Genomic DNA, 17,384 nt, shown 5'->3' on the forward strand with positions numbered 1-17,384 from the left:
GCTACTCTAGAGTAACTCTGCTTGAGTCCAGTTTGTCTTTAACACTCTGCATTGTGCAAAGTATTTACTGTGCAGAGACAGTTCAAAACATGACCTCTCATCCAAATCAGAATCCGGCAATGACGCATGTCCGTTTCTACGCCAGCAAAGTAGTCTGGGGACCCCAAAATGCCTCCCCCTTGACCTGCGCCGCTGCGCTCGCCTCACCTCTTGCCTGGGGAGGAGCGCTGCCCTCTCAGCCTCTTCCTGGTCAAGTAGGCGTCTGGGCTCTCCAGCCTCCTGGAGCCCTAACCTACTTCCCCCCTCCCCTGAGTGTTCACTCCGTACCGCAAGCTGACTGCTCTCTCCCTCCGAGCCCCTATCTTTTCCATTGCCTATCCCTGACCTACTGCTGCTACCTGAGCTGGGAGAGGTGGACGTCAGGATGATGGGTGCTGGCTCCCGGTAGGGAGTCACCCTCACAGTTATTCCCCATAAAGTAGTCTTTAGTAAAGACGGACTAGTTGTTACCGTACTTGTGAGCAGCACCCTTGCGGGAACCTGACACAACTGTCAGAACCTTGAAAATGCCAGCGTCAAGGGGTTCAGTTCTGGTCTGAAGAAAGATAACTACTGACTCGCAGTTTTATTTATTTATTTCATAACATGTATATAAACCATGATTGCAAATATATATATATATCTAAAAGTGGTTTACACTCCCCCACAAATGGGGAAAAATTGTGTAAACCTGAAAACGCAGGCAGCTTTACGATAAATTCAACAGTGTAAGTAAGTTTTGATGGATGTAATAATGGAATACTGAATGGTTTAGCAGACTGGAGGAGGGCAAAGGTTGTCCCTATTTTCAAAAGGGGAAAAAAAAGAGGACCCAAACAATTATCACCCAGTCAGCCTGACGTCAATACCAGGAAAGATTCTAGAGCAGATCATTAAGCAAATGGTCTGTGAGCAGCTAGAAAGGAACACTGTGATCACTAAAAGTCAGCATGGGTTTCTGAAAAATAAGTCATGTCAGACCAATCTGATCTCATTTTTTGACAGAATTACAAGCTTGGTAGACGAAGGGAACACTGTGGATGTAGCCTATCTTGATTTCAGCAAGGCCTTTGACAAGGTGCCCCATGATATTATTGTAACGAAGCTAGTAAAATGCGGGCTAGACAATGCTACCATTCAGTGGATCTGTAATTGGCTGGCTGACCAAACCCAAAAGGTGCTCATCAATGGCTCCTCTTCATCCTGGAGAGAAGGGACTAGTGGGGGGCCCAGTCTTATTCAGTCTTATTCAACATCTTTATCAATGAGTTTGATTATGGGCTTGAGGGCATCCTGAGCAAGTTTGCAGATGACACCAAATTGGGAGGGGTGGCTAATACCCCAGAGGACAGGATCACACTTCAAAATGACCTTAACAGATTAGAGAACTGGGCCAAAGCAAACAAGATGAATTTTAACAGGGAGAAATGTAAAGTACTACACTTGGGCAAAATAAAAAATAAAAAATGAAAGCCACAAATAAAGGATGGGTGACACCTGGCTTGAGAGCAGTACATGTGAAAAGGATCTAGGAGTCTTGGTAGACCACAAACTTGGAATGAGTCAACAGTGTGATGCAGAAAAAGCCATTGCAATTCTGGGCTGCATCAATAGGAGTATAGCATCTAGAGCAGGCATCCCCAAACAATGGCCCTCCAGATGTTTTGGCCTACAACTCCCATGATCCCTATCTAACAGGACCAGTGGTTGGGGAAGATGGGAATTGTAGTCCAAAACATCTGGAGGGCCGAAGTTTGGGGATGCCTGATCTAGATCAAGGGAAGTAATAGTGCCTCACCTGGAAAACTGTGTCCCGTTCTGGGCACCACAGTTGAAGAAGGATATTGACAAGCTGGAAAGTGTCCAGAGGAGGGCAACCAAAATGGTCAAAGGCCTGGAAATGATGCCTTATGAGGAATGGCTTAGGGAGCTGGGGATGTTTAGCCTGGAGAAGAGAAGGTTAAGGGGTGATATGATAGCCATGTTCAAATATATTAAAGGATGTCATATAGAGGAGGGAGAAAGGTTGTTTTCTGCTGCTGCAGAGAAGCAGACACGGAGCAATGGATTCAAACTACAAGAAAGAAGATTCCACCTAAACATTAGGAAGAACTTCCTGACAGTGAGACCTGTTCGACAGTGGAATTTGCTGCCAAGGAGTGTGGTGGAGTCTCCTTCTTTGGAGGTCTTTAAGCAGAGGCTTGACAACCATCTGTCAGGAATACTTTGATGGTGTTACCTGCTTGGCAGGGTGTTGGACTCAATGGCCCTTGTGGTCTCTTCCAACTCTATGATTCTATGTAAAATATGCAGGGATTTATGTTATGCAAAATGAACCATGGAAAGAGAAGAAGGGAAGTCATTGATACATTTTAGAATATTCATTTAAACAACCTTAAAGTAAAACAGAAAATTTAATAAAAATTATAGGGGGGGGAATATAAGTGGTTTACACTCCACCCTCCCCTCCTCCAATGCTAATAACAATGTACAATAAGCAAAGTAACAAGAAAGGTTTGGGGATTTCTTCAGACAACTGCTCACCCCTCCCTCCAGAAAAAAGGCGGAAAAATAAGCTCTTTTCTCTCCAAACTGTTCTTAACCTGAGGTACTTTAGCTAATGGGGCCTCCCGCTGCCACTACCACGCAATTTCTGTTCTCATCCTGAAGCAAAGTTCTTAACCCGAGGTACTATTTCTGGGTTAGTGGAGTCTGTAACATGAAGTGTCTGTAACCCAAGGTACCACTGTACTGGCTGTCTGCTACGCTTGGAAAGGCTTGGTAGTTTTTTCATACTTGTCACAGAATCAAAACAAGCTGGCTTTAAATTGTCTCAACCTTCTGGATCCAGCCAGCAGTTACAGGGAAGGAGATGATCTGTCCTGAAATAGAACAGAAAACACACAAGATGTAAAGGTGGCCACCCAAACAAACAACTCTTCTAGTATCATCGTCTTTTTAGCCTTCTGTATACGGTAGACGCTGCAGAGGATCAACAGGTCTCCTGAGGTAACAACTTATTCCACCTATATTTAGCTCGTCTTAGGGCGTAAATATTTAGGGAAGTGGATCCAACAGGTTGGTTTCAGCTTGGACAGGAGGCATTTCTTAAAACCACCACCACCAAGGTGGTGAAACCTTTCCTCACCATCTTTGCTATATATATACCAAGGGTGGTGTTCAGCTAGATTTTACTTAGAGTAGGACCACTGAAACAAATGAACATGACTACATCGGGACCATTAATTTCAATGGGTCTACTCTAGTTCACTACCAACCCAAGAATATACCTTGATTTGTTAAAACAGGCACCCCCCATATGTTTTAGCCTACAACTCCCATGATCCCTAGCAAACAGGACCAGTGCTCAGGGATGATGGGAATTGTAGTCCAAAACATCTGGAGGGCCAAAGATTGGGGGTGCCTGTGTTAAAACATTCAGCTAACTGGGAGGAGATCTCCTTGTCAGCAACAGGAAACCTTGATAATACAGCTGTAGGAGGTGCTTTACCTTCATTTAAGGGAAGATGCTTGCCTGTTCCTGCCAGCACAGCCTCCAGACCAGGTGACTGTAGGACGGAGGAGGCCTGTGTCACTTGGATGGTGACATCTTCTTTGGTAAGGGTGAAATTCAGCTTGCTTCCTAAGTAGCACACGCCGGTGATCTTGAGCTTCTTTATGTTATCTGGACAAACGGGGTCAAACTTCAGGTGCTTCTTGGTGATCCTAAAGGAAGCACAGGAAGACTTCCTGTTGGAAAGTCAAGAAGGCACCCTACTTCTTTTCCCTCTCACTTTCCACACCCCACATTCACAATGGACTGGACAGTTTAGTATGGTTCCTGCCAGTTGTGCGGGCTGGCAGAGATGAGAAGCAGCCACTAAAGGTGGACTGTGGCAATTAGAACCCACCTGGGAACCACTTCCGCTCATGCTCGTCGGGAGAATGGCTGATTTATAACATCTCTCTCGACTCCCACGGGGAATTTTGGCGGCTGCTTTGGGAGTATGCAGCCTCCCTAACCCTCCCGGGATGACGGGAGGAGCCGCTGGCCGGCAGATGCCCCTTAACCCATTCCGACCCTTCGGGCGGGTGGGGGGCCTGGGCCGAAGCACCCATGGGAGCCAGAACTCCTGGAGGCCACCCCATTCATGCACGAGTCCCAGAACTTGGAATTTTAATTAGGCAAAAAGTTTTGGGCATGCCTCGGACAAAGGAGTAAAGAGAATATTGCTAATGGATCCAGCCCTCAGCAGCTAAGAAAAGAAAATTGGAAGAAGTGGACTTTATAACGGTATGTGAAAGCGGGGAAGAAAGGGGCAAGCCCTGGACCTTATGCTTGCTTTGCCTCAGTATTATACTTAACACGGGTGAAACCCCCCCCCCCCCAGAAAAACCACTTTCACTTGGAAATAGCAAGTGGACTTTAAAGATTGAGATTGATTTTGGCAGAAAAGATTTGATTTTATATTTAAACTGTGTGGAATTAAAAACAAGATTTTGAAAGACTTATTAGTAATGGAGGACTTCCGACTTTGCAAGTAATGGCGCTGCAAGAATTGAATCGGTGTGGGGAGCCCGTGAGGCAGAGCACTACTCCATAGGGAGAAGCCAGTTCTGGTTGTATATTGATATTGAATTTATATTAGTTGACTGGCCCTCCTGGAAAGGGGTATGTGCAAAGCAAGCGGGGGAGAGTAGCAATGCGAAGAAGCTTGGTAAACAACAGGACGAGAAGATGGCGACGGTCAGAATGTGGCATTTGGAATAAGAAGATCGACCTTATCCACACAGAGACATTGTTTATTATAATTTAGCCTGCTTGCTGGCATACATCAGAGGCTGTGGAAATATTGGAAAGAATTTTAAAAGCAATCGATGGAGGTGCTCAGGGAAGCTCTGGCGTCCGAGGCATGGGAAGTCCACATATAAAAAAATTATTATAATAATTAAGCATAATTGGAATGTTTCCTTTAATTGGGAATTGTATAATTAATTTGGATTGTAATTTGAAATGTAATTGGGAATAATTTCAATGTGATTTGATGTGATTTGTATTGGAAAAATCTAATAAATAGATTATTAAAAAAAGAACCCACCTGGGAACCATCTGGTGGTGCCCCAGCAAATGCTACCACAGAGAATAACATTTTTTTCATGTCTCCTTCTGTTGATTCTGCTTCTATAAATATTAATCTTCATTTTGACAACCACCTCCTGCCTTTTTAATACTGACATTATAACTGTGACAAATCAATATAAGTAGAAATATATATATACATTATCAACACAATGCCAATTGTGCAAAAGCACTGAGGCTCCCAGGCATAGCTGAAGGGGCCTGAGGACAGACCAAGAAACACCCCCAGGAGGGCATTTCCCCACTTCCTCAGGACTCTCAAAACCGGGCCTAATTTGAGCACTTCATCCATTTCCTGTTCTTCCTTAACCTAGAGGCAGCTTCGTAGTTATTTTTATCTGAGTGCCGAGAGGCTCTATCCCAATTCAGTATTGACTCAAACTTCGTTAGGACAAGCTTTGTGGCTGCCACTAAATTTCCCACACATGTTGATTGCAAATAAACCATCTCACTAGGAAACACACACAAAAAAACAAGAACACCCCTGCTATTCCTCCCACCCTAGGCCAGCCAAACTTAAAACACACGAGATAAAAAACCCTTCTTTCTAATAACATCTCTCCACTGGAACTGTTTGCTCGTGTTGCCCTGAAATTTGGGTGAAGCACCCACAACACTTTCCTCAGTATGAAGATCAGATTGGGAAGAAATCAGGAGGAAACTGGATTACTTCAGTCTCAGGGCCAGGGGTGTACAGGCTTTACTGGGGCAGGTCAGAGAGTGACTCGCCATGGACCAATCTGGCAAGAGTAACCATTTAAAACCAGTCTCTAGCCCCCCATCCCTATTTGAAGCTCTTTGTCAAGTTACAATCACTCCCCAGTCTTTCAGTCATCCAGCAGGGTGGCAGGGACAGGAGGGAAGGGGATTCATCTTTCCTGACTCCAACAAGTCATTACAGAGACAACAGGTGGAACCTACAGCTCATATGTGATTCAGTTTCCTGATGTAGTGAGCACCTTTTTGATAGCAGCTGCCATCCTTTTTATTCCAATGAACTTCAGAATCATGTACATTCAGCAGCATAGCTAGCTGCTTGGGCGCCCAGTGCGGGACGCATGGGGGGTGGGGTAGGGCACGTCAGAGTCCCACTGGCTGAGCCCCATTCCGTTCTGGCACCCTGCAGGCCCACGTTGCTTTTTCGAGCAGTGCAGAGCCTGCCAGGAGTTTGCCCATTGCCCCCCCCCGCTGTAGCGCAGCTGAGGGGGAGGTGGCAGGCAGACACAAGCCTCATACTGCCCTTTTGGGCAGCGTGGAACCTGCAGGCGCTTGAGCCACAGTGTCACTCCCATGGGAGACGTGTGGCTCGGGCGCAGTTAAGTACCACCCCCCATGGTGTGGCGCCCAGTGTCCCCTTCTCCCCCCGTCCCCTAGCTATGCCTCAGTGTACATTAAAATTATTGTTAACATAGCTTGTACCTGAATCCAGTGTATCCATAAATGATAGCTTGCAGAAATCCACTCATCCCTGTAAGGAAGTTCACAGCTCCTGATCCATCAGGGTTCTCCACCCAGATCTGAAAGAGTCGCAGAAAAACATTTTTTTCAAGGATGTTGTGTGGAAAGGGTACCTACAGGGATCAAATTTTAAGAGGGGGGTGGGAAGCTTTGACCTGCCCGACCTTGAATGGCTCAGTGATGTTGCTGAAACATTTGCTCAGCTGCTGTTGGGCTCTTCCGGTCTCCTTCAGCTCCAACCAGCCAATAGCAAACATGCTCTGATGGAGAAAAGGAACCAACGCCGTTACCAGTGAGGGCCACCACAGCCTCATTCAGATAAATTCATTTCAGCAGCAAACCCATGGAAGACCTCGCACTGAAACCGTTTGAGGTTTCCATCCTTTTCAAGACAAGGTTTTTTACCCAGGTCATGGCTGGCCCCTGAGGGTCAGTCACCGGTTCATACATCTCTAGGTCATTCCTTCTGACTTCTGGGTCCATGGGATACATGACAGGGAATCCAAGCAGGACAACATCAGCCTGTTTCACTTGCTCACCTGAGGAAAGAACAAGAGGCAAGACACACATGTCGCCCAGGCCCACGTGCCTTATGGTGAATTGTACCGGAAACCAAGTTGCCAAACTACCTTGGGTGACAAGTAGCCTGTAATTTTCCTGTTAACAAGGAGGTATAATGAACAGCAGGCAAAAATTCTGCCCTTGCAGCTCTCCCACAATGCATTTGCACTGGCTGTGCAACAATTAAAAGGCCTAGGAGCAGGGCCTTCTCAATCCAGCCCATGGATAGTCCAGGAATCAGTGTGTTTTTACACGAGTAGAATGTGTTCTTTTATTTAAAATACATCTCTGGGTTATTTGTGGGGCATAGGAATTTGTTCATTCCCCCCCCCCAAATATAGTCCATCCCACCACATGGTCTGAGGGACAGTGGACCGGCCCATGGCTGAAAAAGGTTGCTGACCCCTGCCTCTGCTACTCTGAGGTTTTGTGGGGAGCTAGGGTCTAAATACACTGGGGGTTCTCTCTGGCATGTGGGAAATCACTCCTACCCTCTGCCCATTTTGGTGACCCACACTTTGGCACATGGAAACCCATTTTACTAGCAAGGCAAGTGACACTGATGTGAAGACTTTGGCCTGCACAACAACTGTGTTAGGCCCACCACACACTCCCTTGTCATGAATCGACTCACCTGGGCAGTACCCATCATACTCTGGGTGGTAATTCCTGCTTTTATCAAAAGGCACTTTAATTTTCTTCCAAACTTCCTCCCACTCTTCAGGGATTGGAATATGCAACTGAGACCCCAAGTCAATGGCAAAATTCAAGCTGGAAAGCAGCAGAGAAAAAGAGAGATTTTTTTTTAAAAAAAAGCTTTACAAAAAAAAGTGAAGAAGGAAAGAAAGAGTTGGGCTAGCAAGGCAAGGCTGAGAGCTACAAGGTGGGACGCTTTAGGGTGCTTCTGGATTGCTGCTATTTTTGTGTGGGATTCGGTCACTTAGTGGTAAATTCATGTTGCACAATTAAAGATGACTTGGAGGTCTTGCATAACAAGCCCACTTCCTCCCCTAAACTGAAATTGTTGCAGAAAGGAAAGGGACGGGGAAATGTATTGGAAAGTGTGGGGGTAATGGCGCTTGATACGAGGTCTTGTAAATGCCCCACAAACTAATCGGATTGAATGCTCAGCGAATAGCCCATGTCATCTGAGCTCCCCACAAGCTTTCCACAAACAAATCAGCATGAGTGTGGAAGCAACCTCCATGTTTTAAAAGGCATCAATCAAGCTGTCAATGCCTAGAGTAAAGGGACCATGAAGGAAAATGGTGGTGGGGAAAACAGGAAATGCAAATGGTCAGCCTAGCTCACAAATCACACTGAGCTAAGCCATGGCTGAGCACTACTGTTCAGGCTCGGCGAGAGGAGACTGCGGCCAGTAGATTTGCTGCTGTGCCACACTGAGCTAAGCCATAGTTAAGTTTTTTTAATGGAACACGGAGCCAAGTTGTTCCACTTCTTCCTGCAGCTAAACCAATAATTTAGAGCTGAGCTGTCCTTTAGGCAATAATCAGTATTGGAGGTAGAAATCAGTACTGATGGTTAATTCGGTTAAGAGATTATTTTGTTTTGTGTTGATTGGTCTAGTTTGAAGATCTTGCTGAGTTATTAATTTATTATAACGATTATTTCTTTGTTGTTATATCCCCCGCATCTTCTTTCATTCTGCCGCTACCTTATACAATGCATTTTATGGCCTTTCCTGATTTTATGGTCAAGCAGCCTGCGATTTGGCAGAAAGGTGGTACAAACTTTTTGAAAAGAACTTTTAATTAATTAATTTATGGAGGCATTTGCCTGTATCCATCTCCCAAGCATGAAGAAGAAGAAAGGCAGAAAGCAGAAGAGCATGGGGAGAAAATGTCATCAATTCTGCAAGTCCCTTACCTCCTCTGGGCAATGACATTGGTATAAACAGAGTTATCTACAGCACAATGATATTCATCGGGGGGCAGGACACCTAGAAGAAGGCAGAACATGGAAGCACTTCCTGGGTTTTTTGAACATTCAGAATGAATTTTTAAAAAATTCAGTATCTGAACCAAGGTGGCTCAGAGCCCAAGTCAAAAAAAGTCAGACTCTAGGAGCTAAACAAATGTTGCAGGTTAATTATATTGTGCATATACTTGCCTATTTTGCATATATCTGCTGTTAGGTATGGGATGCGGCAAGGAGTCATGCAGATAACTAAGCCCCACTTAGTCAGCACTGGAACACGGCAAGCTGCTTTATATTGAATCAGACGGTGGCTCCAGCTGGCTCTATATTGTTGGCTCTACAGTGGCTGGCAATGACTCTCCAAGGTTTCAGAAGCAAAGGTCTCTCCTTGCCCTACCTGGAGATGCTGGGGATTGGAGCTGGGACCTTCTCCATGCCAAGCAGGGTCTCTACCCCCAGCTACAGTCCTTCCCTTCTATAGCCCCTCTGAGATTTTAGCGGTCACTGCAAACATGGTTCCAAGAGCCTAGAAATGTTCCGTAGAGAAAGGGCATGCACACGGGCATGTATAATTTCCTGGGCGAAGCTCTTGGGGAAGCACATTCACTGCATTTTGGACACAGAAGGACAGACAAAGCGTTTTGTCCCAACACTGAGTTGGTGGTGGTGGGGAACCTCAGGGCTGACAGTCTGGTCCTTGTGACATACAAAAAGCCACCTCTCTTGCTTCCCCAGAATGGTGTCTGCTTTCCCCTCAGAGGATTAAGGAAAGAGGCCAGAAAACCAAACAGAAATCACTTTGCATCTGATTTAGAAGCAGATTGCAGGCAGCTCAAGAGGCAGCACAGGAAATGCAAAAGTCGGTGTATGTCTTTTCGGTGAAGGAGGAGTCCCCCTTGCGCATATTTACCAGGGATGTGGTAGCTCTGGTCTTCTGGGTTCCACACCACCCGACTGCACCAGTACTGAGCCACAGCATGGACCACCTCCCAGCCTCCTGCCTGATGAAAGAGCTCCAGGTCCTAGAACAAGACAGGAAAGAGGGTCTCAGAGGGCCACTGAGTTCCAAGTTTCCATCCTAGAACAGGATAACATCAGTTGGATAACATCAGTTGGTTAGCGCTTGGTGCTGATAATGCTTGGTGCTCCTGCATTGCAGTGAGGCTGATCCCTTCCAACTCTATGATTCTATGAACATGGTTCAGGGGGAATGAGAGGTACCGTAAATACCAGAAGATGCATTAATTGGTAAGAGGAATACGACACTGTCTTCAGCGATGAAGCTCTCTCCATTTCAAAAGCATGTGCTTGAGGCTAGAGTTTTATTCATTTACCACCATTGCAATACAATATTGCCCCACACTTACCTGAGTGATGTAGTAATACTGCTCAAATGCCAGCAAAACATCTCCATTGATGTGGATTTCCTCGTTTCCATAAACCTCCTCAGGGCAGACCTCTCGGCCTGTTGCTGCACTCTCCCAGGGGAACTTTGCACCCTGCCACAATAAGATCGAGTAACACTCAAAAGAGATAATAATTCAAACAGTGATTCTCTATTTCTGTGGGCAATTTCAAACCCAGGGCAACCTTGCACATTAGCCGCTGTTGAAAGTCATGCATACTAGAGACTGATTGTGACCCGCTTTGTGTAATCCATTTAACACAAATCAGAATGGTCCCATCTGCACTATACATTTAAATCAGAATTGTACCACTTTAAACAGTCATGGCTTCTCCCAAAGAGTCCTGGGAACCTTAGCAAAGAGCTACAATTCTCAGAGCGGTTTACTAATCATTCCTCTTCCCATGGGAACAAAACGCCATACCCAGGATTATTTTCTGACAAGTTGGATTGTGGAGTGGACTATTAACAAATATGATGAGCGGGGGAAATAAGAGTGCATGAACCCTCATGGGTCAATCTCTCTCCCTCTCTCTTTTTAGACCTGAGCAATTTTGCAGCTAAAGTCCCCATTCTGTTTCTGTTGCTCCTACCTTGTATCCTTGCTCCTGTGCATTGCACAGAGCTCCTCCTAGCGTTCGAATCCGGTATTTCAAGATAGCACAAGCTGCTTCCGGATAGAAAAGCAAGATGTTTGGGTACATCCAGGTATCCTGAGTTTAATGACAATATCACATATTGTTGTTAGATGGACAAGCTCATATTCCTTCTAGCTCACCACCACTAACCTGGTCATAAAATCTGTATGTTGATTCTTCCTGAAGCTTTTAATGATGTAGGACAGTGGTAGCCCACATAAGATACTATTTTACAGCGTCTAGAGAGCCACAGGTTCCTCATCCCTGGATTAGGGGATAGTGCCCATGTCTGACTTTTTAGAGAGGTATATGCTACAGATTTCCCTTTCCATGGCTTAAAAAAATAATACCCTGAATTACAGTTATGGCTTCTTGATTATAGTACGAGTGGGTTATGACTGTCATGGGAAAAGGTTTTGTAATTACATGATTGGTTAGGTAGTGAATCCATGGTAGTTCAGTGGCATGTATACAAGATGGTGTTCGAGAGCTAAAAACAGGTAACCTCTCTGGGATTTGTGAAAGGCTGACTCCTACATACATTTTAATAAAGGCCAATCTTTTTTACTCAAAGTCTATGTCATTTTTCTTTGGTTTTCTTGAAGGGTTACCTCCAGTCTGGGAACCCCTTTAAATTTCTCCAACCTATAGTTCCAGTTTCATTTTCTGGTATCTTTAGTTTAAAAGATCTCAGTCTATAGGACTGGAAAAATCTCTGCCTAATATCTTGGAGGCACTGGGTAAGATAAGACTTATAGTCTGACTCAGTTTCCTTGATTTTGAACAAGTCTTTCATGATCACTCACGACACGCTGTGTATATAACATGACAATACTTCATTCTGGAGCGAGTTACACAAAACTTAAGTAATATAGCACACAGGGAGAAAATTATGCGGAATTCACGCCACCTCCCGTTCTTTATATCTCAAAATTATATACTCTGGAAAACCAAGATTTGCCCCAGCAACCAAAGAATAAGCTCAGTTCGGGGCGATCTCTTCCCTACTGGCATCTCCTGACTGATTTCTGCACTTCATCACCTCTGTACAGAGATGGGAAACTGGAGACATAGTAGTGCCTTTTGAATCACCTGGTCCCAGAAGACATGACCCCAGTAATCTTCACCCGAGGTGCCATTAGAAAGGCCTCCAGGGCTAATTCCGGAGAATGGGAAGTCAGAAGAACCCAGGGGAGGAATGGCACTCAGCAGGTAATAGAGGCATCCATAAACAGCCTGGCTCAGTGAAAGAGGTCCCTCAACTTCCACACTGCATCCTTTCCAGAGGGCTGACCACGCCTGGACGTGAGACACATACAATGAATGAGAGACAATCAGTGACATTCCTTCACTAAAGCTCCTTTTCACGTCCTCTTCACTCTCTGCTACAGCTGTGAGGAACTCCCAGGTCTTTTCCTTCTCCTCCCCAGGGAGGGTCACTGCTTGTAGCACTGGGGTCCAGATCATGTGTACAGTAGGCCGAGGACCACTCTCCACCTCAGGGACCAAAGTCTTTCCATAGATGTAGCTAAAGGAGAGAGGGAGAGAAAAGCTGCAGGAAGGAAGACCTTGCGGTTCTTTCATCAGATCAGAGAATCTCACAAGGAATTCAAACCCCATCTCTAACTCTACCATTAATCCTACCATTAGTTTCCTATCTCCCATCCACATCATACACAAAATCTTTGTCCTCCTTACTTTTCAAACTCTCTGTATCTTTGCCCTACATCAAGAGCAGCTCAGATATTTTGGACTACAATTCTCATCCTAAGAACATAAAAAAGAAATCAAGATATACTTGGTAGATCAGGCATAGGCAACCTTCGGCCCTCCAGATGTTTTGGCATACAACTCCCACGATCCCTAGCTAATAGGACCAGTGGTCAGGGATGATGGGAACTGTAGTCCAAAACATCTGGAGAGCCAAAGGTTGCCTATGCCTGTAGTAGATCTTCTCCCCCATTAAGGACTCCCTGGAGATGCGAGACTGAACCTGGACCTTCTGCATGCAAAGTATGTGCTCTACTGAGCTATGGCCTCTCCTGCAAACCACAGGAAGTACCCAATTCTTTCTGCCACTGTCTTTAAATCGCAGGGGAAGAAGGACAACACAAAACACAAATCTGACCCAATCTTCTCATGATGATACTCACTGAGCTCCCTGGAAATCTGCCCCTCTGTGCAAGTCCAGGTCTGGGCTCTCAGGTGTGAATTGGGTCTGCAGATTCACAGCAATGGGTTCGCCTTCAAGCGTTGACCTCTGGATGGTTACGCTGAAGGCCAGAAGGTGAACAAGGGATTGGTGGGCATAGATCCTGTGAGTGGCCGTATAACCCGAGGCCTGGATTGTGTGGATATAGGTCCCTGCAGGAAAAACGAAAGAGAATGATCCATGTCAATTCAGATTCTTACACTTTTATGTAAGTTCTAAAGAAAGCCTAGCAACACAAATTTCACACAAGGTCTGTCTGGTTCAAAGTTCACTTTTGGGACAAGAACAACTAAACACAATCTACAACATTAAAATGATATACTTGGACAAATAATGAGGCTAAAAAAACCCCTTTATTTTGTTATTTACTGAAATAAGAATTATATCAGGCACCCTATGGAATTGAAAAAAAATGTCTAGTAGCACAAGAAGACAGAAAAACCATCAGATCTTAAACACATTGTAGTGGAAAAATTGATTACATTTGAATCCTAAGTTTCCTCTGGAGTGGTATACTTTGGATTCCATTGAAGCTTTATTTCAAAACTGGTTGATAGAGTGCTGTTGGCTCCCAAAAACTTAGTTAACTTTGTGCTAAGTGGGAATTTGAATCCATGACATCCTGAGCCCAACACCAGCATACTCTATTCAATGTTCACCTTTGTCTCTTTAAAAGTAAGAGCTTCCTTTTAAAACAATGTCCATGCTCAGTGCAAGCTAAATAAAGTAGCCCCATCATTGTGGCATTGCTGCATTGCAATGAAAAGCAAGAAAAGAAGGGCAACAACACTGTTGACACTTACCTGTCCTGGTGTCCAACGAGAAAGTCTCGATCAGGCTGTCCTCAGCAGCCGCACTCATTTTGACATTAATAGGGCTGGGAACATCAGCACGATGACAGTCCCCGACTGCTCCATTATACACCCCGTTTACATGCAAGATGTCCCTGTAGACACGAGTGCCCAGGTAGGCGTTGGTCACCGTGGCAAGGAGACGGGGGTCAGAGGGCAAAGTGGCAGAGGTGAACACAGCAGGATCTTCCTCTGCCATGGCAACATACCACAGGCAGCTGAAAACAATGTGATGGCACACACTGAATATTTCATCAGATGAGAAATGTTATGTGTGTAATCACAATAGAGTCATACTTCAGGTTACAGACGCTTCAGGTTGCGTCTTTTCTGGTTATGCACCGCGCGAACCTGGAAGTACCCGAACGGGTTACTTCTGGGTTTTGGTGCTCGTGCATGCGCAGAAGCGCCAAATTGCGACCCGCACGTGTGGGTTGCGAACATGTCTCCCACATGGATCACGTTCGCAACCCGAGCGTTCACTGTACTCAGCACTAAGGCATGCAAAATGAAATGTAAGCTCAAAGCTGGATGGAGGTGTGAAAAATGTTCTTATATGGAAGTGGAAACATTGTGTTGCTGTGCTTAGTGTGACCAAGCAGTGAGGGGGACAGGGATTGTCTCATAATAATTTTGAAAACTGGAACTCTTCTCACCCCTTCAGGGCAAGATGGACCTGCTCAAGTTCTCTCTTCCATGCAGTTTTAATAGAGAGAGGAATCCTGGCCTCTTTGGCATCTGGCTGTCCACTGAAGGAGGGAACTTGCTCAGAGAACACCGCCCTGCGAGTCCAGTCTCAGTCTCCCACTCAGCCACAGGAAGCGAAGGCTGTAAGCATGGTGGTCGTGCCCACAGACTTGAATGTTCTTCCTCCTTTAACTGGCAAGATTCTCTCTTACAAAGATGAAACCAACAGGAGAGGACTGATCTTTCCCTCACTTTCCATAGGTCAGAAAAAAAGGTTCCTGCTCATACATATATGAAAATTTTCAAAGACTGGACGCTAATGCGAAAACCTGTTTTTAAGAGTCATATTTGCAACAAGGTTCCAATGGAACAATGTTCCATTGCAGCAGTCTGACCATGTAAGAACTTGGGCAGCTGCAGGATTTTTTTCCCAGGAGAGATGCAGCAAAGTACAAAATGTACATAGATACCGTACATAAGTACCGGTAGTACCAAAGGACAGGTCTATCATTTCTGGTAGATCTGGTGACTGAGTGGTGGTGAGGCCTGGGGACCATGTCTACTAAGCTGAGGAACTAATATACCATATTTCTCCCACTGTGTTATTTTTCGATGGGCAGATTTACTGATCATTGCAGACTTGCTGTTTTGACAATATTTTTCCACCACAGCTGAAACGCTTGATTTTCCCCCTGGCTCCCTTTGCCCTGCACACCCTTAATTCATTGCACTGCTGCTCCAAGTAACACCACAGTTCCCTCGCATTTGCCCTTTTAAAAACAGAAGAAAACATGGGAACAGTACACTGCAGGGCTGCCACTCCCTACTGCAGCACCCAGCAAAATGGGTATATCACTGGTCTGCTTCGTAAGGCTACTGTACTCTCTGTTCTCTCAGCAATGTTATCCTTGTTAGTACCGGTAGTATCATGGCAATTTTACAAGAAGGAAATCACATGTATGGGACATAAGCCTAGAGGTCCAAAGCTCAATCAGAGCTATAATCTACGGTATTTCTGACTTTCCCCCATGGAACAGCAATCACTCCCCCTGTCCAGAAACACTCACTCCAAAAGGTCTGTGAGAGGGTGGGGGGGGGGGCGCTCAAAAAAATAACCAGGAAGTTTCTACTCCACCTTTCTTTTGGTTAATTGGCTAGCTCCGATTTCTCATTGTTACGACTGCATTCATTGGCTACACACAGACTGAAAGGAGGGAGCAAATATCTTACAAATACAAAAGGTGCCCGCACATTTTGCCTCCCATCTCAAACGTCGATAAGTTTGCCCATGGTTTGCTGTGATTATTATTGAAAAGCTGGGACTCTACCGCTTCCCTTCTCCCCACTGCCTTGCTGGCAGTTCGGGAAAACTCCGCTTCCCTCAAGCAACAGGTATAAAAACAACACTTTCCTGGCGATTTTCCTGCAAAAGAAGCTCCCTCTGCTCGTCCGCCCTGAGGATCGAGCAAAACACGCACACGCAACATAGTCATTTAACCACATTAATGGAGGCGTTAAGCAATCCCATAAATGTCTACTCAGAAGTAAGTGCCATTGAGTCAGATCAGGCTGACTAGTGCCAAGTAAGTGCGTGCACACTTACCTTGGAGTAAGCCCACTTGGATCAATGGCACTTACCGCGCTAAAAGACGTGGTGAACTGGAGGCCAGTTCATAGTAGGCTGCAGGCAAAGAGGGAACCGATGAGTTGCCTCGGGAAAACAAGGGTTGGGTCTTGCCTTGAATCAGGTCGCTGAGATCCGGCCTCTGGATTGCTGCTGGAGGTGGAGCCGCTGGAGGACGACGGGGGCGGGGACATCGCAGAAGAGGGATCCTGGAAGCTCAGGAGGGTGGAAAAGGAAGTACAGTACGTTTAACTAGAAGAAGAAGAAGAAGAAGAAGAAGAAGAAGAAGAAGAAGAAGAAGAAGAAGGAGGAGGAGGAGGAGGAGGAGGAGGAGGAGGAGGAGGAGGAGGAGGAGGAGGAGGAGGAGGAGGAGGAGGAGGAGGAGGAGGAGGAGGAGGAGGAGGAGGAGGAGGAGGAGGAGGAGGAGGAGGAGGAGGAGGAGGAGGAGGGCCGGTTTATTTTATTTATTTTTTAAAAATTGTGAAAAAAGTCATAAAACAATTTCTGATTTATTTTCTCAAACAGAACACAGTTTTAGCAGCATGCATTATAATTAATAATAATGGCTTAAAATATAGGAATATGTAACTTGGAAATGTCTCTCTTTTCCACCCTCCTGAGGGAAGGAAAAACTTCATTCAAATGTGTCCTGAATTGAGAGACAGTATGTCAGTTATGACTAATAATATTAATAATAATAATAATGGTGGCTAATAAATATAGTATATAAAATAGAAGCCTGTTTCCCCCTCTCATGAGATGAGCTTCCTTCAAATGTGCCCTAAATACACAGCATGTATGTGTCTGTTATAATTATTACTACAGATGCAC

The 17,384-nt window shown here is 45.3% G+C and overlaps 1 protein-coding gene across 3 annotated transcripts; it reads right to left on the reverse strand.

The window, feature by feature from the left end:
- Positions 1 to 575: 575 nt before the first annotated feature.
- On the reverse strand, positions 576 to 16,759 carry PGGHG (protein-glucosylgalactosylhydroxylysine glucosidase). Of its 3 annotated transcripts, none has more exons than XM_035122952.2 (14): positions 16,668 to 16,759; positions 14,195 to 14,460; positions 13,333 to 13,543; positions 12,272 to 12,707; positions 11,135 to 11,254; positions 10,504 to 10,635; positions 10,047 to 10,158; positions 9,086 to 9,158; positions 7,833 to 7,969; positions 7,043 to 7,176; positions 6,802 to 6,897; positions 6,599 to 6,696; positions 3,551 to 3,765; positions 576 to 2,921 (listed from the first exon to the last, which is right to left on the reverse strand). In XM_035122952.2, exons 1-14 carry the CDS (start codon positions 16,745 to 16,747, stop codon positions 2,863 to 2,865), a joined length of 2,169 nt encoding a protein of 722 aa, XP_034978843.1. In that variant the 5' UTR covers positions 16,748 to 16,759; the 3' UTR covers positions 576 to 2,862. The 3 variants fall into 3 exon arrangements, with proteins under 3 accessions (XP_034978843.1, XP_034978860.1, XP_034978870.1); XM_035122969.2 differs by lacking the exon at positions 16,668 to 16,759 and adding an exon at positions 16,533 to 16,636; XM_035122979.2 differs by lacking the exon at positions 576 to 2,921 and adding an exon at positions 5,139 to 5,221 and having other exon boundaries at positions 3,623 to 3,765.
- Between the last annotated feature and the right edge of the window lie 625 nt (positions 16,760 to 17,384).

The sequence above is a fragment of the Zootoca vivipara genome, chromosome 1 (genome assembly GCF_963506605.1).
Source record: "Zootoca vivipara chromosome 1, rZooViv1.1, whole genome shotgun sequence".
Classification (NCBI taxonomy): domain Eukaryota; kingdom Metazoa; phylum Chordata; class Lepidosauria; order Squamata; family Lacertidae; genus Zootoca; species Zootoca vivipara.